The following is a 24,243-nucleotide window of genomic DNA, read 5'->3' on the forward strand; positions in this document are numbered from 1 at the left end:
CTTTGCACAATTCTGTTCATTCTCTTGGAACCTCACGGCTACTGTGTGAACCGGCGTGGGCTTTCCTGCTGAATGCTGGGAAATCACGTGGAAGAAAGCCAAGGTGCCCCAGCTCACTGAGAGTCAAACCCTTAGGCAAAGTCATCCAGCCCACCTGTAGGTCACCGCAGACTCGCGAGTGAGCCTGGCCACTCCAGCCAAGTCAGAGCCACTCACCTGACACCTGGAGTCATGAACCCCTAAGTCTTGAGGTGGTTTTTCACACAGCAATAAAAAACTGATGGTTCACCCATTAACAAAAGTTTCACCCCCTTAGTTATCAAAGAAATTCAAACTAAGACAGCAAAAAATATGACAATTATCACCTTTGACATGGGTAAAGATAAGCAAGACCGTTCATACACAGGGTTTATGCTTATATAGAGAGCTGAATCATGCAACCTTTGGGGAAGGTGATTTGGCAATACGAATCAGATTTTCAAATGTGCCAGCTATTACACTTCTTAAATTTTACTCTTAAAAAATTACATACATATGTGATGATTTGTCAATCTCATTTATAATACTAAAGTTAGGGAATCAATTGGGATGTTCTTTAACAAGAGGGGAGTTTTAAAAATATACTATGATATATCCATACAATGAATACTAAGTAGTCATTCAAAATTATAATATTTATATATGTTGACATGGAAATACTGTCACATTTTTATTATTATTAAATGAAAAAAGAATACAAAGAATATAAATAGGATGATTTCATTTTTCTCATTTAACAAAAAATCTCTACATGTAGAAACTGTCTAGAAAGATATATGTCAAAATATCAGTGATTCTCTCTGGGGATGGGATTACAAGAGATTTTTCATTTTCCATTTACACATTTAAATCATTTATTGTTAAACAAAAGTATGTATTGCTTTTCAATTCTGAAAAATCCGTTCTAGTTTTAAATAGCTTTAGACACTTTTATAAGGCACAGTATCAAACTACATTGACCTGACTGATTGCAAACATAGTTGCTGACAAAAACAAAGAAATGTATTTCTAATTTTCTGAAGGATTCTTCAGAATTAATAAATACCTCCTAAGTGTAAACAGGTATAAAATTCAGAGATTTACCTTTTTTTTTTTTTCCCAGAAGTATCAAAGGGACAGATTTTCAGACACCAGGAATGGCCTGGAAAGTCTCTGGTTTTCAAACAGAGGTGTTTGCCCCAGCATAACTAAAGAGCACCCATCATGGCAGAGACTTAGTTTTCCATCTTAATCAAATTGAGAGGACTTTTTTAGATCTTTGTATGAGGCCTGGAAATGAAGAGGGAACTAGTAAAAAATTAATCAAAAGTAATAATAAAGTACCTACAGTGTATAAGAATTGTTTTGGTTGCAATGGACAGACTTACCAATCCAAAGCTGTCTTGATTTTTTAGAAGTGAATTTACTTGCTTATGTATTGTAAGAGTCCATGAATTAACTATTTTCAGATGTGTGAGAAGGACCCAGAGTCCTTATTTCTCTGAGTGCTGGCTCCATCTCTAGGAAGACTCTCTCCTGACTGCTTCCAAGATGGCTTACAGCACACTTCATCATTCAGACCCAGTGGGAAAAAGAGACTGTTTCTCCCAGAACAGTTTTAAAACATTTCCTGATGTGGAATCGTATGCCCATCCGATTATTGTTGCCTGGGAGAGGAAATATGCTTGTTTTAAACTAGCAGTGGGATTGACCTCATCAAATCACATTGCTCAAGAGTGGGGGTTGAGGGGCTGCCCCAGAGGAAAATTATGGTAAATATTTTATCCGAAGAAAAGTGAATGATTCTGAGTAGTGAGATTAATAGATGTTCACTATAGCCCTCTGGAAGATTATTTAGACAATAAAAAGAAGTTTAAAACACATCCTTAGCCACGAAAGTTACCACAAAGGCAGCGAGGAATAAACCACAGACAAATGAAAAAATAATTGCAATTAAAGACTGACCATACTCAGTGGTAAGTTAGTTGTACGAATAACAAATGTGTCTCAGAGGAGGAGACAATGTTTCATGTTTAGATAATTATCCAGACGTCATCCCTTCATCTAACATTTCTAGTAACAGCATGATGGTTTAAAATATTCTTGCCCAATCCAAGTTTTTTTGTGTGTTTTTTTTGATTCTTGACTTTTTGACCACATTATTAAGTGATTAGTCTTCAGGCTTTAGACTCAAGATCTGAGGCTTTGAAATAATTTTTCTGGGATTGCAATAAAAGTAATAATTTGATTACCATTTGAAATGCTTTTCCATTGGGTTTTCATGTCTTTCTTTCCTTTTTTTTTCTTTCTTTTTTCTTGAGCACATATAATAGAAAACATCTTTGCGATTATCCCCAAGTGCTGAAACTTCAATTTCCATTGTGTAATTGACATTTCCTCTGCAGCTAAGTGGTTTTTCTGGATGCTCAATAGGCTAAGAACATCTAAGTGCTGATCGTTCCCTCAGGGGGAAAAAGGGGAATATATATATATATATAAAGTCTCTCTCTCTCTCATTTTTTTTGTTTCTTTTTTAACAAAATTATCTCTTTGGTTTCCATTGCCATTTATCGTGAACCTCTTAAGGAAACACTACTTTTTTTTCCCATTTGAATATTTAAATATCTACTCATTGAACAAATATTTCTCAAATGCAATTGTGTGCCAGAATACAAAGGGCTGTATTAAAAACTAGGTATATAGTGGTGAACAAAACAATCATAAGTCTGTCACACAAAGTTTACAGTTGAGCGAAGAAGACAGGAAATAAATAAGCAAAGAACCTAGACAAATAGAAAAGACTGTTACCCTACATACTTACACCTTGTAATAAAGGCATCAACAGGGGGCAATGATAGGAAACAATGGGGCATGGGCGAGGTGGGATGGGAAAGCTAACTTGGTGGGATTGTCACAAGGCCTCTCTGAGGAAGTGATATGTCAGCTGAAATCTGAAGGATAAGAAGGCACAGGTGCAGAGTAGAGTAACCGTCTTCTACAGAGGGGATCATGAGATCCTTCCAAAGGGAAAAGGACAAGCAAAAGTCCTGAGGTGTGGACGAGTTCACCGTGTTCAAGGAACAATGGGAGGACAGAGTGCCTGGAGCATCAGAGCGCAAGCTGGGGCCACTGCGCGATGGATTCCGAGAGGGAGACAGAGGTCCAATCACACAAGGCCTTGTAGGCCCGTGACAAGGAACTTGTATTTTACTCAAAATCTAAGAGAACACCGTTAGTGAGGTTTAAGCCGTGAAGAGATATGATGTGACTTATGTTTTTAAAAGATTTGTGCAGTGAATAGATTGAAAGAGGCGAGAGAAAATTGGGGAGACCAGGGAAGAGGCTGCTACCTAGTCCTGGGGAGGGGAGAAATGGCTCATTTCAGGATGTGTGTAGGAAGAAGCATCCACAGGGTGGATGGGGGCGGAAGGGGGACAGATGGGAGGATGCTGAGGTTTTCTGCCTGGAGCCGCCCGAGAGGTGAGAGGCAGTGGCGATTGAGGCTGGATGGTCCCATCAGTCAGGGTCCAGGCACTCGAGCAGGGTGAGTGAGGAAAGCTGAATGAAAGAGCTATTTAGGAAGGTGTGGCCAGCTTCAGGGGGACCATGGCAATGGTGAGGGACCCTGCGCCACAATGGAGGAGCCATCAGCATCTGTAGGCCAGAAAGGGCAAGCAGAGTGGTCAGTTCCTGGGACTCAAAGACCATAGAGTGGTAACTATGGCTGCAGAGGAATGTCCCGTGGAAACCATGACCTTTCTACACGGGAACGCAGCCTCCACCGCCCCTGCCAAAGGCTGGCCCAGAGACAGTCAGGGAACCTGGCGGCGTGGCAACTTCCCTCTCCTCCCGCCCTCGCACCTGCTGTGGTGCCGCCGCTGACCGACCTCAAACAGGAGCTGAATCCAGTTTGTCCGCAAAGGCAGCAGAGCCAGAGAAGAGAGGTGGAGAGTGCGTGTGAAGGTGCAAACGTAGAAGGTTCAACACAGAAAGCTAACCTGGGACTATGTCGGGGGATAGGAGTCAGGTCACAGTTTGCACCTGTTAAGCTGGGGATACTCTCTGAGGCTGGGACTGGACGTCATCACCAGCTAGGTGGTTTTGGAAGTGTTATTTGATAAAAAAAGAATGAAATTCACATTCAAGATGGCAGAGTAAAGGATGTGCGCTCATTCCCTCTTGCGAGAGCAATGGAATCACAACTAACTGCTGAACAATCATCAACAGGAAGACACTGGAACTCACCAAAAAATATACCCCACATCCAAAACAAAGGAGAAGCCGCAACGAGACGGTTGGAGGGGCGCAATCACAATAAAATCAAATCCCATAATCAGTGGGTGGGCGACTCACAAACTGAAGAAAAATTATACCACAGAAGTCCACCCACTGGAGTGAAAGTTCTAAGCCCCACATTAGGCTTCCCAACCTGGGGGTTCAGCAACAGGAGGAGGAATTTCTAAAGAATCAGACTTTGAAGGCTAGCAGGATTTGATTGCAGGACTTTGACAGGACTGGGGGAAACAGAGCCTCCACTCTTGGAGGGCACACACAAAGTAGTGTGCACAGCAGGACCCAGGGGAAGGAGCAGTGACCCCACAGGAGACGGAACCAGACCTACCTACTAGTGTTGGAAGGTCTCGTGGAGTGGTGGGGGGTGGCTGTGGCTCACCGCGGGGACAAGGACACTGGCAGCAGAAGTTCTGGGAAGTACTCCTTGGCGTGAGCCCTCCCGGAGTCCATTAGCCCCACCAAAGAGCTGGGTAGGTTCCAGTGCTGGGTCACCTCAGGCCAAACAACCAACAGAGAGGGAACCCAGCCCCACCCATCAGCAGACAAGAGGTTTAAAGTTTTACTGAGCTCTACCCACCAAAACAACACCCAGCTCTACCCAGCACCAGTCCCTCCCATCAGGAAGCTTGCAAAACCCTCTTAGATAGCCTCATGCACCAGAGGGCAGACAGCAGAAACAAGAAGAACTACAATTCTGCAGCCTGTGGAACAAAAACCATATTCACAGAAAGATAGACAAAATGAAAAGGCAGAGGACTATGTACCAGATGAAGGAACAAGATAAAACCCCAGAAAAACAACTAAATGAAGTGGAGATAGGAAACTTTCCAGAGAAAGAATTCAGAATAATGATAGTGAAGATGATCCAGGACCTTGGAAAAAGAATGGAGGCAAAGATCGAGAAGATGCAAGAAATGTTTAACAAAGACCTAGAAGAATTAAAGAACAAACAAACAGAGATGAACAATACAATACCTGAAATGAAAAATACACTAGAAGGAATCAATACCAGAATAACTGAGGCAGAAGAGCGGAAAAGTGACCTGGAAGACAGAATGGTGGAATTCACTGCCATGGAACATAATAAAGAAAAAAGAATGGAAAGAAATGAAGACAGCCTAAGAGACCTCTGGGACAACATTAAACGCAACAACATTCACATTATAGGGGTCCCAGAAGGAGAAGAGAGAAAGGACCTGAGAAAATATTTGAAGAGATTATAGTTGAAAACTTCCCTAACATGGGAAAGGAAATGGTCACCCAAGTCCAGGAAGAGTAGAGAGTCCCAGCCAGGATAAACCCAAGGAGAAACACGCTGAAAACATAGTAATCAAACTGACAAAAATTAAAGACAAAGAAAAATTATTAAAAGCAACAAGGGAAAAATAACAAATAATATACAAGAGAACTCCCGTAAGGTTAACAGCTGATTTCTCAGCAGAAACTCTACAAGCTAGAAGGGAGTGGCATATTATACTTAAAGTGATGAAAAGCAAGAACCTACAACCAAGATTACTCTACCAGGCAAAGATCTCATTCAGATTCAATGGAGAAATCAAAAGCTTTAGAGACAAGCAAAAGGTAAGAAAATTCAGCACCACCAAACCAGCTCTACAACAAATGCTAAAGGAACTTCTCTAAGTGGGAAACACAAGACAAGAAAAGGACCTACAAAAACAAACCCAAAACAATTAAGAAAATGGTAATAGGAACACACATATTGATAATCACCTTAAACGTGAATGGATTAAATGCTCCAACCATAGGTTTGTTGAATGGAAACAAAAACAAGACCCATATATATGCTGTCTACAAGAGACCCACTTCAGACTTAGGGACACATACAGACTGAAAGTGAGGGGATGGAAAAAGATATTCCATGCAAATGGAAATCAAAAGAAAGCTGGAGTAGCAATACTCATATCAGATAAAATAGACTTTAAAATAAAGAATGTTACAAGACACAAGGAAGGACACTACATAACGATCAAGAGATCAATCCAAGAAGAAGATATAACAATTATAAATCTATATGCACCCAACATAAGAGCACCTCAATACATAAGGCAACTGCTAACGGCTATGAAAGAGGAAATTGACAGTAACTAAATAATAGCAGGGGATTTTAACACCTCACTTACACCAGGGGACAGATCACCCAGACAGAAAATTAATATGGAAACACAAGCTTTAAATGACACAATAGACCAGATAGATTTAATTGATATTTATAGGACATTCCATCTGAAAACAGCAGATTACACTTTCTTCTCAAGTGCACACAGAACATTCTCCAGGATAGATCATATCTTGGGTCACAAATCAAGCCTCGGTAAATTTAAGAAAATTGAAATCGTATCAAACATCTTTTCCGACCACAACGTTATGAGATTAGAAATAAATTACAGGGGAAAAAACGTAAAAAACACAAACACATGGAGGCTAAACAATACGTTACTAAATAACCAAGAGATCACTGAAGAAATCAAAGAGGAAATCAAAAAATACCTAGAGACAAATGACAATGAAAACACAGCAATCCAAAACCTGTGGGATGCAGCAAAAGCAGTTCTAAGAGGCAAGTTTATAGCAGTACAATCCTACCTCAAGAAACAAGAAAAATCTCAAATAAACAATCTAACCCTACACCTAAAAGAACTAGAGAAAGAAAGAAGAACAAACAAAACCCAAAGTTAGTAGAAGGAAACAAATCATAAAGATCAGAACAGAAATAAATGAAATAGAAACAAAGAAAACAATAGCAAAGATCAATAAAACTAAAAGCTGGTTCTTTGAGAAGATAAACAAAATTGATAAACCATTAGCCAGACTCATCAAGAAAAAGAGGGAGAGGACTCAAATCAATAAAATTAGAAATGAAAAACGAGAAGTTACAACAGACACCACAGAAATACAAAGCATCCTAAGAGACTACTACAAGCAACTCTATGCCAATAAAATCGACAACCTGGAAGAAATGGACAAATTCTTAGAAAGGTATAACCTTCCAAGACTGAACCAGGAAGAAACAGAAAATATGAACAGACCAATCACAAGTAATGAAATTGAAACTGGGATAAAAAATCTTCCAACAAACAAAAGTCCAGGACCAGATGGCTTCACAGGTGAATTCTATCAAACATTTAGAGAATAGCTAACACCCATCCTTCTCAAACTCTTCCAAAATATTGCAGAGGAAGGAACACTCCCAAACTCATTCTATGAGGCCACGATCATCCTGATACCAAAACAAGACAGAGATACTACAAAAAAAGAAAATTACAGACCAATATCACTGATGAATATAGATGCAAAAATCCTCAACAAAATACTAGGAAACAGAATCCAACAACACATTAAAAGGATCATACACCACGATCAAGTGGGATTTATCCCAGGGATGCAAGGATTCTTCAATATACGCAAATCAATCAATGTGATACACCATATTAACAAATTGACAAATAAAAATCATATGATCATCTCAATAGATGCAGAAAAAGCTTCTGAAAAAATTCAACACCGATTTATGACAAAACTTCTCCAGAAAGTGGGCACAGAGGGAACCTACCTCAACATAATAAAGGCCATATATGACAAACCCACAGCCAACATCATCCTCAATGGTGAAAAACTGAAAGCATTTCCTCTAAGATCAGGAACAAGACAAGGATGTCCACCTTCACCATTATTCTTCAACATAGTTTTGGAAGTCCAAGCCACAGCAATCAGAGAAGAAAAAGAAATAAAAGGAATCCAAATTGTGAAAGAAGTAAAACTGTCACTGTTTGCAGATGACACGATACTATACATAGAAAATCCTAAAGATGCCACCAGAAAACAACTAGAGCTAATCAATGAATTTGATAAAGTTGCAGGATACAAAATTAATGCACAGAAATCTCTTGCATTCCTATACACTAACAATGAAAGATCAGAAAGAGAAATGAAGGAAACAATCCCACTCACCATTGCAACAAAAAGAATAAAATACCTAGGAATAAACCTACCTCAGGAGGTAAAAGCCCTGTACTCAGAAAACTATAAGACACTGATGAAAGAAATCAAAGGTGACACAAACAGATGGAGAGATATACCATGTTCTTGGACTGGAAGAATCAACATTGTGAAAATGACTATACTACCCAAAGCAATCTACAGATTTAGTGCAATCCCTATCAAATTACCAATGGCATTTTTTACAGAACATGAACAAAAAACCTTAAAATTTGTATGGAGACACAAAAGACCCTGAATAGCCAAAGCAGTCTTGAGGGAAAAAAACAGAGCTGGAGGAATCAGATTCCCTGACTTCAGACTATACTACGATACTACAGTAATCAAGACAATATGGTACTTGCACAAAAACAGAAATATACATCAATGGAACAGGATAGAAAGCCCAGAGAAAACCTATGCACCTATGGTCAACTAATCTATGACAAAGGAGGCGAGGATATACAGTGGAGAAAAGACAGTCTCTTCAATAAGTGGTGCTGGGAAAACTGGACAGCTACATGGAAAAGAATGAAATTAGAACACTCCCTAACACCATACACAAAAATAAACTCAAAATGGATTAAAGACCTAAATGTAAGACTGGACACTATAAAACTCTTAGAGGAAAACATAGGAAGAACACTCTTCAACATAAATCAGAGCAAGACCTTTTTTGACCCACCTCCTAGAGTAATGGAAATAAAAACAAAAATAAACAAATGGAACCCAATGAAACTTAGCTTTTGAAAAACAAAGGAAACTCTAATCAAGACAAAAACCCTCAGAATGGGAGATAATATTTGCAAACAAATCAACGGACAAAGGATTAATCTCCAAAATATATAAACAGCTCATGCAGCTCTATATCAATAAAACAAACAACCCAATCCAAAAATAGGCAGAATAGACATCTCTCCAAAGAAGACATACAGATGACCAAGAGGCACATGAAAAGCTGCTCAACATCACTAATTATTAGAGAAATGGAACTCAAAACTACAATGAGGTATCACCTCATACTGGTTAGAATGGGCATGTTCAGAAAATCTACAAACAACAAATGCTGGAGAGGGTGTGGAGAAAACGGAACCCTCTTGCACTGTTGGTGGGAATGTAAATTGATACAGTCACTATGGAGAACAGTATGGAGGTTCCTTAGAAAACTAAAAATAGAATTACCATATGACCCAGCAATCCCACTACTGGGCATATACCCAGAGAAAACCATAATTCAAAAAGACACATGCACCCCAATGTTCATTGCAGCACTATTTACAATAGCTAGGACATGGAAGCAACCTAAATGCCCATCAACAGATGAATGGATAAAGATGTGGTATATATATACAATGGAATATTACTCAGCCACAATAAGGAATGAAATTGGGTCATTTGTAGAGATGTGGACGGACCTAAACACTGTCATGCAGAGTGAAGTAAGTCAGAAAGAGAAAAATAAATATAGTATATTAATGCATATATGTGGATTCTAGAAAAATGCTGATGAACCGGTTTGCAAGGCAGAAATAGAGACACAGAAGTAGAGAACAAACATATGGACACCAAGGTGGGAAGGAGGGGAGGGGGGGTGGTGGTGGGATGAATTGGGAGATTGGAATTGACATGTATACACTAATATGTATAAAATAGAGAACTAATATGAACATGCTGTATAAAAATAAATAAAATTTTAAAAGTGTTATTCATGTTCATATGTAATGGGTTTACTAATGTTGCTTTTAAATGAATTCACTACACATTGAAAAAACTTCACACTTTCAATTTCTTGGCAATGTTGATAGAAATAATCCACATAAACAAAAGCTCTTTGGAGTACTCAATAATTTCTAAGAGTTTATAGGGTTCAAGAAGTTTGAGAACTGCTGGCTTAGACAGCATAAAAAAAGAAGAAGGGAGTGGACTTGCCTTTCTAGATATCAGTACTTATTGTAAAGTTACAATAGTTAAACATAGCAGTGAAAATTAAAATGTCTACTCTTTACCAAGTTTTGTGATAGAATATGAAGAAAGGTGCTCTCATATGCTGGTGGCGGCACAGTACATTGGTTCAACTACTCTGGAGAGTGATTTGGCAATGCTGAAGATGTGTATACCATAGAACCTGGAAATTCCAATTCCAGGTATAAAATCCTAAGGAAATTTGAGCACATGTGCACAGAGGGACAAGAATGTTAACTGCAGCATTGTTGGTAATAAGAAAAATCTGGAAACAATCTACATGCCCCCTCCCATGGGAATGGGAAGGGTATACAGTAACCCAGAGTAACAGTTACCCCTTGGAAAGGAGGGCAAAGAAATGGAGAGGAAGCAAAAGGGCTTTCATTGGTAGCTGTATGTTTTCTTTATGAGAGAGAGAGAGAGAGAGAGAGCGCGCGCACGTGCAGGCAAGCAAGCACGGCACAACGCCAGCACGGGGTTAAATCTGGGTGATGTGTACACAGGACCTGGTTGTATTACTTATTCTTCTCGATGTTTAAAATATTACACAATAAAAACAAGTGAATGGGGCCACAGATTGGAGACCAGACACATTCATTCAAACACATTCTTGTTCTTCAAAATGCACACGGTGAAACTGGCTGCCCCTCAAGAGAATGCTAAAAATTTAAATTCAGGTACAAAGTGGTCTAGATACACACCATAGTCTAGCTCTTCCTAACACTTTGAGTGTCAAAGGAAGTGTTATTTGTTGTGAGTTTTATAACCAAGCTATTTCAAGAAATGCAGTCGAAGCACAGAGATCAGAATATTTCAATCTTCTGGTGCTTCTTAGGAGGTGCCATATGTTGGAATAGCTGTCAGCCAGAAAAACATCCGCTACACAAATGTACCCGGATTCTGGGGAGTCGGCTTGCATAACCGATCTGAGAGTAAATCTGGAGAACAAGGTTGACATCAAGGATGAGCAGGGTATCTTCCTGGTCTGTGGTCAGCTCATTCTTAACCAAGGTGGACCTAAGGATTATCAGCCAAATGAATTGGTTGGAGGAATCAACCAAAAATGTTGATCTTGGTTTATTACTTAGGATCACAGGGGACGAAGTAAGTTAGTTTCATGGGTCACTATTCCCAGGGCCCCAGCCCCCAAATTTCCGGGTGGCAGAGCTCTTAGCTAAGTGGTGAGGCAGACAAAGTATACAAGACCCTAATTTGTAAACTATGAATAGATGCAAGTTTTAATGACTGTTTCTATTCAATTCCACCAACATCCATTAAACATATACTTTATGAAAGGGGCTGCAGTAGGCTCCTTGCTGGGTATGAGGAAGGAAAACAAAACTGAGTAAGACATTCTCAACACATACACATGTAGAAGGTGCCTGGCACAGGGAAAGTGAGTTTTATTTATTAATTATTTTAAGCCAGAGCTGCCGATTGCTTTTCCGTAACGGGACATAGAACATTCTCCAGAAAAGTTCTTGGACTCTTCTCACAACACTACAGAGGTCTCTGTTACGTAAACATAAGTATATACATCCACAGGCCTTAAGAATCAGACCCGTTTTTTGATTCGATGGAAACTGAGAGAAAAGAAGTAGATTTGCACGGGGTTCAGTAGGTTTCAAACAACAGGATCCAGCCCATGACTCCTTCCCTTTAGATGTTTGAAATAATTAGGAACTCTGATGTTTTAGGATTGTTTCAGTCGAAGTTCCCTGCCAGGAAAGGACCCTGAAGACCCCATAGCAAACAAGAAAAGGTTCTTAACCTGTCCTAGTGGCCCTTGCTCTGCACAGAGTGTCTAGATCATCAGGGGGAAGGGCTTTAAGACAACTCCAGATCCAGCCACTCTGTGAATGCGAACTTGTGCGCAAAAACCAAAGTAACTTGCACCCTCGCAAACTGTGGTGGAATCAGGACCACGGAAGCATCTGGTCTTCGCATGCCACACTTTGTCACCGCAGTAGGAACCATGGCAGCTGAAAACCAAGGCCAATTAGTTAGCAGGTTGGCCTGGCATTTGTAAGCAGGAGAGGCCACTTAAATAAGACCAAGTAAGCATCTCAGGACCCTGGTCCTTTGGGGTGGCAGAGTTCATAAAAGTTTGATGCTGGATTTCCTGCTAACATAAATATGTGGAGCTGGCACAATCTACTGGAATATAATAGGAGAATCATTATATTTGTTTTCCAAACTAGAGCTGTGGGCCATAGCGGTTACACACACATATCCCCAGATCATCTGCAAAACGAACCATATTGAGGAAATAGCACGACTGCAGAAGTTTGCAACTAGTGCTAAAGAAACATTATGGAGAGAGCCAGTCCTTTAAAAAATCCGTAGAAATTATTTTAACTGACAAGAATAAATAGGAAACAGTTCATAAATGGTTATGTATTGTTCGATCATTTTTGTTATGCACTAAAAATATTGTATGCAGAATTACATTAGTTCTACCTCCAAAGAATTGCTATGACTAATTACGTATAAAAGTTTCAGAAGCCAAATTTATCATTAGCGTGAAATGTAGGCATTTTAGTTCAGACTGTAAATTTAAAAATTTAAAGATAATATTCAGATCCTACAGAGGAAATATATAGCCTCCACACGGTATTCTCAAGTATGATACACACCAGCCATGTCCAGAAAGGCTGTGCTAAAGCCTATGTGCATTGCAGAGTCAAGTAGAAAGCCTGTAGGCCATTGGCTGTGCCTCTACCAGCTTGGAGTAACAGCCAGGGCCAGCTGCAGAATCTGGGGGGGCTCAGTGAAAAGTAAAAATGCAGGACTTGTTCAAAAAACAGGGAGTGCCTAAAATATAAAGCTTTTCCCTTTCTTCCAAGGTCTCCCTCTCAGCTTTTCACCGTGTTTTTATTTATTTATTTTTGATTTACTTTAAAGTTAACTGATCAGGGGCTTTTTTTTATTTTCCATGTCTTTATTTTTACTATTTTTTTACATCTTTATCGGAGTATAATTGCTTTACAATGGTGTGTTAGTTTCTGCTGTATAACAAAGTGAATCAGCTATATGTATACATACATCCCCATATCCCCTCCCTCTTGTGTCTCCTTCCCACCCCTCTAGGTGGACACAAAGCACCGAGTTGATCTCCCTGTGTGATTAGGGGCTTTAATTACATGTGCCAAACTCTTTCACCTCTACCATATTCTATTAGTTAGAAGCAAACTACAGGTCCTGCCGACATGCAAAGGGAGGGATTGTACAAGGGCATAGGTCACTGGGGGGTCATTTTAGAATTCTGCCTCACTGTTTAATGTCTTTCAAAGTAAAGAAAAATTAAAATCTTAAACAATTAACATAATTTTTACTGTTCATCTTTATATTGTGCAACGTCAGTTTTAAATATGAATAGAACATTTACTTGTATGTGGAATCATCAAAATTACACAATTGGCATCTTGTAATGTTGACGTGCACACAGACAGTAGAAATGCTGCCCCAACTAAACTAACTCAAGTGTTCTATTTCACTTCTTGATACCTGCACATCCTACCAACAGCCTCCACCACTGGCTTCCTGATGACTACGGAAGAGCTGGAAGGGCAAGGAACTCTGGGTTGCTCTGTCTTTCTCTGCCCTTCTGTGTCATCATTTTCAACATCAGTGGTTGGCTAACACAGGGAAGTAACACGAGCGAGAAAAGATATGATGGGGTTCCTTGGTCATTCATGCTTCTTGGAACAGCACTGCCTTCTTTCTGAGCTTGAAGCCAGCTCTGGCTCACACAGAGAGCCTGCCTCTCGGGGCTGCCCAGTTGTAGATGGAATGCGCTCACCTGATTTGTGTTAAGTCTCACTGAGCTCCCACATGCAGTGAGTCCCATGGAATTTTGTGCTTTCGGGGTACCACGAACACTGTATGCAAACAGGGCAGCAAAGCGATAAATATACATGTTGTGCCTCTTTACTCTGGCACATGCGCCATTGTCCCATCAGACTTGAATTTCTATGTTTACACAACACAAAGATAAAATTGTTAAGAATTTCAAGACAGTGATAACAGAACCTTAAACCATGTGCAGTGCCCTTCTGAGTAGAAGGTAATTGTCTACGGAAGCCGTACAGCTATATATGAGTGGGGTGGGAAGCAACAGGGGTGGACACACACATGGTACACATCTCCCCTGCTAATGTGGATGTACTGCTGTCTCATTAGACTTCACTCGAAAACACAAGCGCAAAGAGAAAATTATTAAGAATTTCAAGATGACAATAGCAGAGCATTAAACCCAGTGTGAGGCTCTTCTGAGTGCAGGGTTTATGCAACTGCATAGGCGGCATTCCCATGAAACCAGCCCTACTAACATTTTTCTGAGCCCCTCCTTTTTAGGGGGACATCAAGTACAGCTGGATCATTCTTTACGTTGCCCACCAGGAAGGCTAACCCACGGCTATTCGTGTACGTGTCTAAAAGTGTGGAAGTTCACGAGGCAGCTCCTCTGACCTACCCTACTTCTGATGAGCCATACCTTTTGCTGCCTTCACAGTTGTCAAGAATCTATCTTCTTTTCTATAATGTAATCCGGTTCCTCACTTCTAGTTGAGGATCAGGCAATAGGGCATGGGATGGAAGGTGGGGCTTCTTTTTCTTTTTTTTAAATAAATGTATTTATTTATTTATTTATTTATGGCTGGATTGGATCTTCGTTGCTGTGCGCGGGCTTTCTCTAGTTGTGGTGAGCGGGGGCTACTCTTTGTGGTGGTGAGCAGGCTTCTCACTGCAGTGGCTTCTCTTGTTGCGGAGCACGGACTCTAGTTGCACGGGCTTCAGTAGTTGTGGCTCGTGGGCTCTAGAGCACAGGCTCAGTAGTTGGGGCACACGGGCTTAGTTGCTCCGCAGTATGTGGGATCTTCCCGGACCAGGGCTTGAACCCATGTCCCCTGCATTGGCAGTCAGATTCTTAACCACTGCACCACCAGGGAAGTCCAAAAGGTGGGGTTTCAATGGCAAAGTTCATCAAGGAGAGGGAAGTATAGCACTGAACTGACACGGAGATTAGCAGTTAAATTCAGGAGGCCAGTGGGTTCATGATGTCCTTTAGTTAGGACTCATGTGTCAGTCACCTGGTTTCCGGCAAGCACAGGTGGTACCCATGTGTCAGAAGTGCTGCTATTATTGTGTCTCACCATCAGGAGAGCATCTTCTGGTACACGTCCCCTACCTGGACTTGACCTGCACTGATGCTGCATTGATAATGAACATTATTAAGAAAGTCATATTGGATGATGTCACTATTGCTGCACTTTCACCAGGATGATTGATTTCTCCATTTTATAGGTGTGAAAATTGAGCCCCAGAGAGACTTGCCTAAGATTAACAGGTGAACGGAGGAGCCAGGACTCTAACAGGTCTCCAAACACAGAGGTCTTCCCTGTGGCACAGAGGATAAATTCCCACATCTCTAAGTCAGTTCATTTTTTGGTTAGTGTTTTCAATATGAATGTTATAGAAAGTCTGCCAGACACACAGTTCGGGTTTGCTATGACCCCAGTTTGACACATGAAGTGGCACCTTTTAATGGAAAGAGGGGGGCAAGAGAGTAGCAAACTTCATTATTTGGGGCCACATTCCTTATTTATAAAATGAAGGAGCTGAACTAAATGATTTCCAAAGTATCTTCTAGCTCCAAATTCCTATGAATTCAAGCTTTCTTTTCTGTCTAAAAATTTCAGCTGCTTTTTAATACCACACTGGGATTCAGTATAATCATATTCTCAGCATAGAGATGGGTATTTCTTTGTTGATGCAGGAGAGCATACCTTTGGTTTAGTAAAAACAATTGAGTTAGAGCACTAGATGCAAGACAGTGCCATCTGAAAATTAAAAAATGTGCCTCCCTAAATATCTGGCTTCTGGCTACTACAGAGGGAGTCAGGGATACGGAGAACTTTGCTGACAAGATGCCAGCAGTCACACTTGGAACTTTTCCAGATGATTAGAAAGATCTCTTCCCCCAGGTTAACAAATACTGTCCCAAAGTACTTGGAAATACTCTTAAGAATTCTGGATATGCAAGCAATCATTTTCAGACCAACTCTTCTGACAATAGGTTCCTCCGCATCTAAAGCAATCCATTATTTTTTTATGTCATTCTGAGTCCAGAATTCCACCCCAATTCTCTCCACAGCATTGACACCAAAATCACAAGTTATGAAATACAGTCCTCCAGGCAGTTGTTGGGTGTGAAACTCTCTGTAACTGAGCAGCTTCCCTCAATGAGACAAAAAGCAAAACCCTCCAAGGTTTTCTAGGAGATAAAAGCTGAAGGAGAAATCTCTGGGTAGAAAACGGGTTGTCTTTTTTCTCAGTCTTTCACTATGTAGACCCTGGGGGTTTACTGCTCCTCCTTTAGGATTTCAGCTCAGTTAATGAGTCACAACCAAATCCATTTCCAATTGCTCTCACAGCTCAACTATAAGATCCTTCAAAAAGAACTATATTAAAACCAAGAAGAAAACAGAAAATAAACGAATAAAACAAAGTATCCTAAATAGTCAAGCTTGCAAGTATAGGTTTCTAAACCTGTAATAAGTGACTCATATACTGACTCATGGACCTGTTCCATTCCACATGCTTTCTTTCACCTTATGACCTTCAGCTGTTATCTTGTACCATTACTTGGGAGCTTATCTAATCTCCCATCCTGGCCTGCTCCTGGACAAACACATTCTTTATTAAAACCCAAACCTTTCCAAGGAGTCCTGCTGCCAGGGGTTCTCCCACTCAGTTACAATGTCAAATGGAACGTTTGTTTTAACCATTTGGAAGGAAGAGTTGATTTCCTGACTGAGGTTTTATTGAAAATATATCCCCCTAGGGCAGGCACACAGATACCGTGGTACATTCTCTGTACTATTAAATACACCAACACTCCCAGGCACATTCACTGTCATATATGCTAGATCAATGGTATTTGATTCAATCCCCAACCTAATCCTGTAATGAAGAAATAACCTCAGAAAATCATATAACACATGATCAAAGACGCAAACACCATCCATCTGCCTCCAAAGACCACGGTTGTATCGCTTTAATTTGCCACTAGGGTTAGTGGTCTCTCCAATAAAATTGAGAAAGGCCCTGTTAACATGTTTTGCTGTCCAAGGCGAAAATATTCGTTTTCCTCTGTGGCCCCAGCACCTTTTCTAGTAGATAACCTTTAGCCCAGGCCCAGCCTCTCCATCACGCCCAGGGTTCAGTTTCTACCGCCGCCCGTGTCCCATGACCCACTCCTTCCCAAGGCCTGCTGACTGAATTTGACGTTTATCTCGGGCTCTGTTAAAAAACACCATCTTCTCGTCTCTCCAGCAGCACCTCACTGGGCGATGTTGAAGAGTAGATTTTTAGACCATTTTTGGCCAACCTAATCCCATCTGCTTTGTATCTTCCAGATCTCTGGGGCTACTATGGGTTCATTCTTATTTTTACATCTCTTCTCTCATTTCAGTGGGATTTTGAAAGGAAAGGACCATAACCTTCCCTTAATACACAATTTTAAAGCAAAAAAAAATTCTTATCTGAATTTTCTATTTTTTTCTAGAATTTATATATATTATTTGTATAACAGAGATATAAGTAATATTTGGAAAATAAGGAGATATTTCTACTACTATGGCTTGGCACTCCAACCTAATAATGTTCATCCTGAAGTCTAGTATTTCCTGGCATGACAGTTAGATCTCTGGAGAAAAACATTAAAAATGCCTTGGTCCTTAACCAAGTAAACTATCCTGGTATTGTTTTAGGTTAAAAATGAGAAGAGGAGAATCCAGCAAGTCTTGGCTCACAAACTGTCATTCTGTACAACTCTCTAGATACTTTAATCCAAATTAAAACACAAATAGACTGAAGGATGGCTATGTATCTAGGCCCAAGGACAGTTTATGAGTAGGCAAATATAAACACTATTTATCTAATAGACAAATATAAATATGTTTATCTTATTTAGATGTTGCTTTGTTATGAAATTTCCTTGCCTTGCCAACAATACAATGTGATAATTAAAAACTTTTTAAAATTTATAGTCTTGACCTATATGTTTGCAACAAATAAAAGTCTGGTTTCTAAGTTTCCATAATAAATGCACTGCTTGTACAGGCAAAAAAATTAAACTGAGATGTGAACCGGTGGCTCTCACCAGAAAGCCACAAGGGCTTGAGGGTTCAGTACCATTGTTCTTTGTATCCCAAGATGTCCTCAATAGCATGCACGTAACTGGAGAAAAAACCAACATATTGGATGTATGCATCTGCCCAGGCCTCTTCAAATCTGCTTATAGTAACAGTTCAAAGGGCTTGTCATCACTGACAGCTGCCTCCTAAGCTGCAGGGTAGGCCCTACCCTTATTTCTGTGGCTCACCCCCAATTCAGCTCTGCCCACAGCAGTTTAGATACCTAAGATGCTCAGAAAGGCTGGATTGCAGGAGCTTAGTTTTACCAACAGCTAAATGACAGTCGCCTTTATTTATGACCCTGAAATACTATTTCATGTTTCAATGATTTTAAGGCATTAAGGAGATAAATAAGGCTTCAGAAGTAGTATCTATTATAGTATTCTTAAAGAACTAAGTTTACAGGTTTTAGAATTAAAACATGAAGTACAGTTTGAAGATAGGACGCAAAGAGGAAGTACTAAATACACGGGAACAGGTATTTTCACTAGAATTAAGCTAGAAAAACCACCACCACAATTCTAGAAATAAGTATTCATGGAATAACTCAAAGAGAAGCTTATTCAACTACTCAATTTGTAATTTAAAGTACATTAGTTCTTTAGTCTTTGTTGTACCTTAAACACACTGAATTCATTTCCCTCACCTATTCTCATCATAGACAATGACTTACTCTCAATCAAATAAAACAGTTTTTAAAGAATTATTTCTCTCATGATTCTGATATTGCTTATATTTTGTCTCCTCCATAATAATGAAAACTTGCTGACAATTTACAGATGAAATTGGTGTCATTTGACTATCTAGCTACAGCACCCACCAGTAAATTATTTTAATTTTGTGAGATGATACACTATATGCTTTATATTTACCGAAAAATTAAGACCATAAGCCATTAGCCATTAAACATTATTTCATATTTCAAAACTTCCACTGGTATAATTTCTGTACCTCTAAGAAATTATTTCAGTAATTTAAAATATTCAAAATGTCATGACTACTTACTGGCGCTCATTTATAAATTAAAATACTCTACTGTTTCTATGATTATGCTTGACATTTGAAGCTCCCTACAATCTGGGACTTTTCTTACTCAACAAATTTTCTTTCGACCACTCTGTAGTATGACTCTACCGTTCTAATCAAGATTAATATTTTCACAGTCCCGTGAATACATCAGGCTCATTCTCATCATCATTCTTTATTCATATTGTTCCTCAAAAGATAGCATCTTCATCTCTTACCATCTATCGAAATTCTATCTACTTTTATGATCATTCAAAAGATAACACCTACATAATTATTTAATTACTTATAAAGGAAGGAAAATCAGGGCCTCAACTCATACATCCAAAAATATTTGCTATATTAAAAAATTAAGGGTAAAAATTAAAATATAACAATATTTACATAGAAGAACACATATGTAAATGTCTGAACACAAAATAAGGTCTAAGTATAAAATCAATGGAATAAATTATAAAGAAATGATCACTAGACTTCATAAAAACAAACTGTCCTATATTAAAAATAACTTGAACAAGCTGAAATGACAGTAAACTGAATTCCTACACAAGAAACTGCATAGGAAGACACTTTTTTAGTTCCCTTCTCCAAATACTTCAGAGAACACCTAAGGGTGTTCCAGCAAAACAAAAATACTACAGTCAAATAACCATGTCTCCAATAAGGATATTTTTAGGGTTTCTGCTTGTTTTTACTGCTCAATTCTAATCCCTCCCGTTAGGTATTTTCAATGCATGGCCATCATTTATTTGTCCAACAAATGCTTTTATTGAATCCCAGCCACATGCCAGAGACTGTGCCAGATACTAAGACCACACTGGTGTGCAAAACAGATACAGTCCCTTCCACCACAGAACTTAAACCTATCGTAAGATAAACATTAACCAAGTAATCACACACACAAATTGCGGTTTAAAAAAAAGCATATAGAGCACTATGACAGCATATAAAAAGGATTTCACCTATTGGAGATATGGAACGTGTATGTGTCCAGGAAGATTTCCCTGAAGAATTCCTGTCTATATACAACAGTAAGCTCTTATAACTGCTGGCGCTATATCCTAAATTCTTTTGTATCTTTCTGCATCTCATACAGTAAGTCTTCTATATTCGGTAAACAATTTATTGCCATTAAAATTTGAAGCTATCTTTATTAACTAGCCTTTTCAATGGTGTGCATGAAGTCAGCTTTAGGATACTTTAATAGAGACAGTTTAGGAAGATACTTTTATTCTTAGAAGATTAAACAACTGAAATCTTACCTGGGTTATAAGGTGATCCCATGATCAATCTTGTCAGATTTAATGGTAGAATCCTATTTAAACACCAAAGGAATGACAAACACTTATATTCTGAAAAATTATATACATAAATTTATGTACTAAAAATAATGTACAGCTATTAAAAATTTTTTCACTTACACACAGGTTATAAAACAAACTAAATGTTAGGTAAAAGCACGTATTTTCACACTGTATATCCTGGAAGTTTATTTATTACTAATTTGCAAATATCTTTGCATTGCTTGGAAATGTTTAGTGAACCAAGGTCATCATCGTCTTCTTCGAAGTGATCTAATGTACTGCTATCCAGGAAATTAAGTTCTAGTTCTGACAAATTAGAAGGCAGATAAGAACTCACTTGAGATGTCCAAGGTGACTGGCTTTTTTCTGAGGACTTGCAACCTGTTCTTGTTTTACGTTTAGTAGGGATGTCTTGATTCCTCTTTAGAACTTTAGAATTATGCATACTATTTTGGTCTCTCTGGTTTTCTTTTTCCTCAGTCCAGTGTGATGAAGAGAAATCACTGCTAGAGATAGTAGACACTTCCTCCAAACTTTTATCTTGAGCCTTTGAAATATGAAATCTTTTATATGAGAGTACTGGGGATCCAGCTGAAAAAGGTGGGCTAAGAAGAGAACTCTTTTCACTGCTATTTTTCCTTATGGACAACCTTGTTTCACTGGACTTACTTGTCTGTTGACTATGTTTTGGATTTTCTGTCCCCAGACTGCTATCACGAGCTTGTAAAATTCTGCTGGTGTCTTCAGAACAGCAAGGACTGGTGAAGTCATCTGAATACTTTAGTTCTGAGATGCTTTCAGAGCAACTACTTGTACTTGGATTATTTTCATTCATATCAGCAGTAAGAATGTCATTAGAAGTGATTTTGACCTGTTTATCATCTATTTCTTTATCTTCTACAATTCTGTCACCTACTGCGACCCGTTGGAAATCACCTGGACTTTGGACTTTCACTTCCACTCTTCCACCCAAAATATTTGTATGAATAAACCTTTCTGAGACAATGGAATGTGCAGGACTCACAATTTCTTCCAGTAAATCATCAACTGTCTTTTCAGTTGCACATTTCAGTTTAGTTTCTTTAGTTGTGCTGGGGTCATCAAAAACTACACTAATTTGCTTTGAGGTATTGCTATTTTCAGCAAAAGATGCATCTGAGTCTAAAAACTTATCTTTAGGCAGTTGATGTGGCTTCTGAGGTTGTTCTGCAAAACTTAGTATCTTAACCTTGGATGATGGAATTCTGAGTTTTGCACCTAACATTTGTGCTTGCATTTTTCTATACTGTTCTCTCTTTTCGTGTACTATCAACATATCAGGATTTGTTTGCTTTAAACGTAGCTTAAGTGTGTTTGTTAAGCCATAAAGTAGCTTCCCCCTTGGAACTCTTTTGGGGGGGACACCACCTTTCTTTTCGAAATATTTACCTTTCTTATGATTTTCAGTTTGGTTCTTTTTATACTGAAGACTCACTGACTTTTCATTTTCCCCCAGAGAAAGCTTATCCTTAGATTCAGATTTACATGTGGATTTGGCAGAAGATTCTGGTGACTTCTCGTCCTCAGTTCTATATAGCCAGGCTAAATGAGGATGTATATGAGTAGGGCCTGCCATGGGTTGGTTGTATAACAAGGACAACTCAACCAACAAAGCACTTAACAAAGGCAGCTGCCTTACAGTATTGATCCTATTTTGTTCAGTTTGAGGATGGTAAGTAGTTTGGTTACTTGCTCCTACATCCTGAATATGTGCAGGATGTATAAGCACTGGAGGCCTCTCACGTGTTGCAAAATTTGTATGTTCTGGAGGATTAGTATGTGTTGGGGGACTTACAAGTTTTTCTTCCGGAAAAGTACCATCCAATTCCTCAGGTGCGTTCATTTGAGGCTCAATGGTGATTTCACCCTGTTTAGGAGGTGTCTTTTCTTGGGTCACATGAGTGTAATACAGAGGAGGAGGGCAAATTATGTTGGTTTCAATGTCTAACTCTGTGACTTCCTGATTTTGGGGGCTAACACTCCTCTCACTGCTACCCTTTGAACAAATAACGCAGTTGGTTTTGCCATTCTCCACAGAAGCCATGTAATCAGAGTTGGCCTTGCTGTGGAAGACTCCCTCCTTCAAATCCTTCCCTGCCGTTGAGATTTTTACATCCACCAGAGGCTTATCAGCATCGCTTGGGCTTGGCTCTGAGTCTGGCTGCCGCAGCTGCTGGTTTTTCTGCAAGGTCTGGGGACTGACCTCCACTCCACCTCCTGTGGAAGCGACTGGCCTCTCCAGATGGCCCAGCAAGCTGCTTCCCAGGTCAGTCAGGCGGTAGCGCAGGGCAATGTGCCCAATCCGCTCCCCCGCTTGGTTTTGCAGAGGGAAACTTCCCCGATGACACTGGGAGCAGCCGGAGGCGGCGGGCCCAAGGACCTTGTGGGCCACGGCGGCCAGAGAGATGCTGCAGGCCCCCAGGAGCTGCGGGGCAGGAGTCGGGCGCCCGGGGGGCAGCTGCAGCAGCAAGGTGTAAAGCGGAGTCCGAAGGAGCAGGCGGTGCAGGGTGGCGGGCTGCAGGCGGAAGAGACAGGACTTGCCGCGACCGAAGCTGACCAGGCCGGGCCGAAGTTCCGGGGCGGGGGCGGCGGGGCCGCCGGGAGGGTAAACCAGCAGCGTGGGGAAGTCCAGCAGGCGGAAGGCCACGGCGGGGCACAGGCCGCGCGAGGACCGCGGCGCCGACGCCTCCTCCTCCTCCTCCTGCTCCTCCGCCGCGACCACGGGCGGCGGCGGCAGCCCGACTTCAAGGCGCACCCAGTCTACGAGGAGCTCCAGCGAGAAAAGCCGCTCGGATAGCGCGGCCGCCATCGCTGTTGCCCCGGGGACGCTGTGAGCCGGAGGCTGGAAGTCCATGGTTCTCGCGAGAAACAGGGAGAACCTGGCGCTTGTCTTGTTCTCTCGCGAGACTTGCTAGGGCGCCCCCCCCGCCCCCCCGGGCACGTCTGAGCTGTGGCAACCGTGGGAATTTTCGCTGCTCACTGTATGTCTTTGCTTTCCAGATTGGTGTTAACACAGTGCTTATGATAATAGTGAGGCTACGAATGGAAAAAAAAAAAAAACAGGCTTATTCTTTGGTTTGGGTCACATTTTATCACTGCAGATCCCCTGCAAGTTTGGAGTCAGTTCAGATCTATCAGAGGAATATTAAAAGTAAATCAGGGCTCCCTTTCCAATCTCCAGGCTAAAGAAAGCCAGTTAACTGCCCGCAGCCGGCCTTCTCTGCTGCTGGTCTACTCAAAAGATGAGGACATGGCTCTGAAGCGGCTTGGGAGCTCTGTCTGAGTGTGGTGGCGCTGGGACACGCACAGTGAGTGTGGCCACATTTCCAGCCGAGCCATCACCGTGTAGGAGAGTGATGTCAATGATTCCCATTCAACAAAACTAATGTATTTACGTAAACACGGGG

General features: G+C 40.4%; 1 protein-coding gene across 3 annotated transcripts in view; it reads right to left on the reverse strand.

The window, feature by feature from the left end:
* MAP10 (microtubule associated protein 10) overlaps nucleotides 1–23,655 on the reverse strand; it is a 118,105-nt gene extending 94,450 nt beyond the window's left edge. For 2 of the 3 annotated variants that reach the window (XR_005016917.1, XM_036829608.1), the window contains exons 1-2: nucleotides 21,135–23,655; nucleotides 20,756–20,808 (exon numbers count right to left, since the gene is read on the reverse strand). Coding sequence is in view for 2 of the 3 variants with exons in the window: in XM_036829608.1 (XP_036685503.1) it covers nucleotides 20,761–20,808; nucleotides 21,135–23,645 (2,559 nt within the window). In the remaining variant the exon portion in view is untranslated. The other variant, XM_036829607.1, reaches the window with a different exon arrangement.
* Nucleotides 23,656–24,243: the final 588 nt, after the last annotated feature.

The sequence above is a fragment of the Balaenoptera musculus genome, chromosome 16 (assembly GCF_009873245.2).
Source record: "Balaenoptera musculus isolate JJ_BM4_2016_0621 chromosome 16, mBalMus1.pri.v3, whole genome shotgun sequence".
NCBI lineage: Eukaryota > Metazoa > Chordata > Mammalia > Artiodactyla > Balaenopteridae > Balaenoptera > Balaenoptera musculus.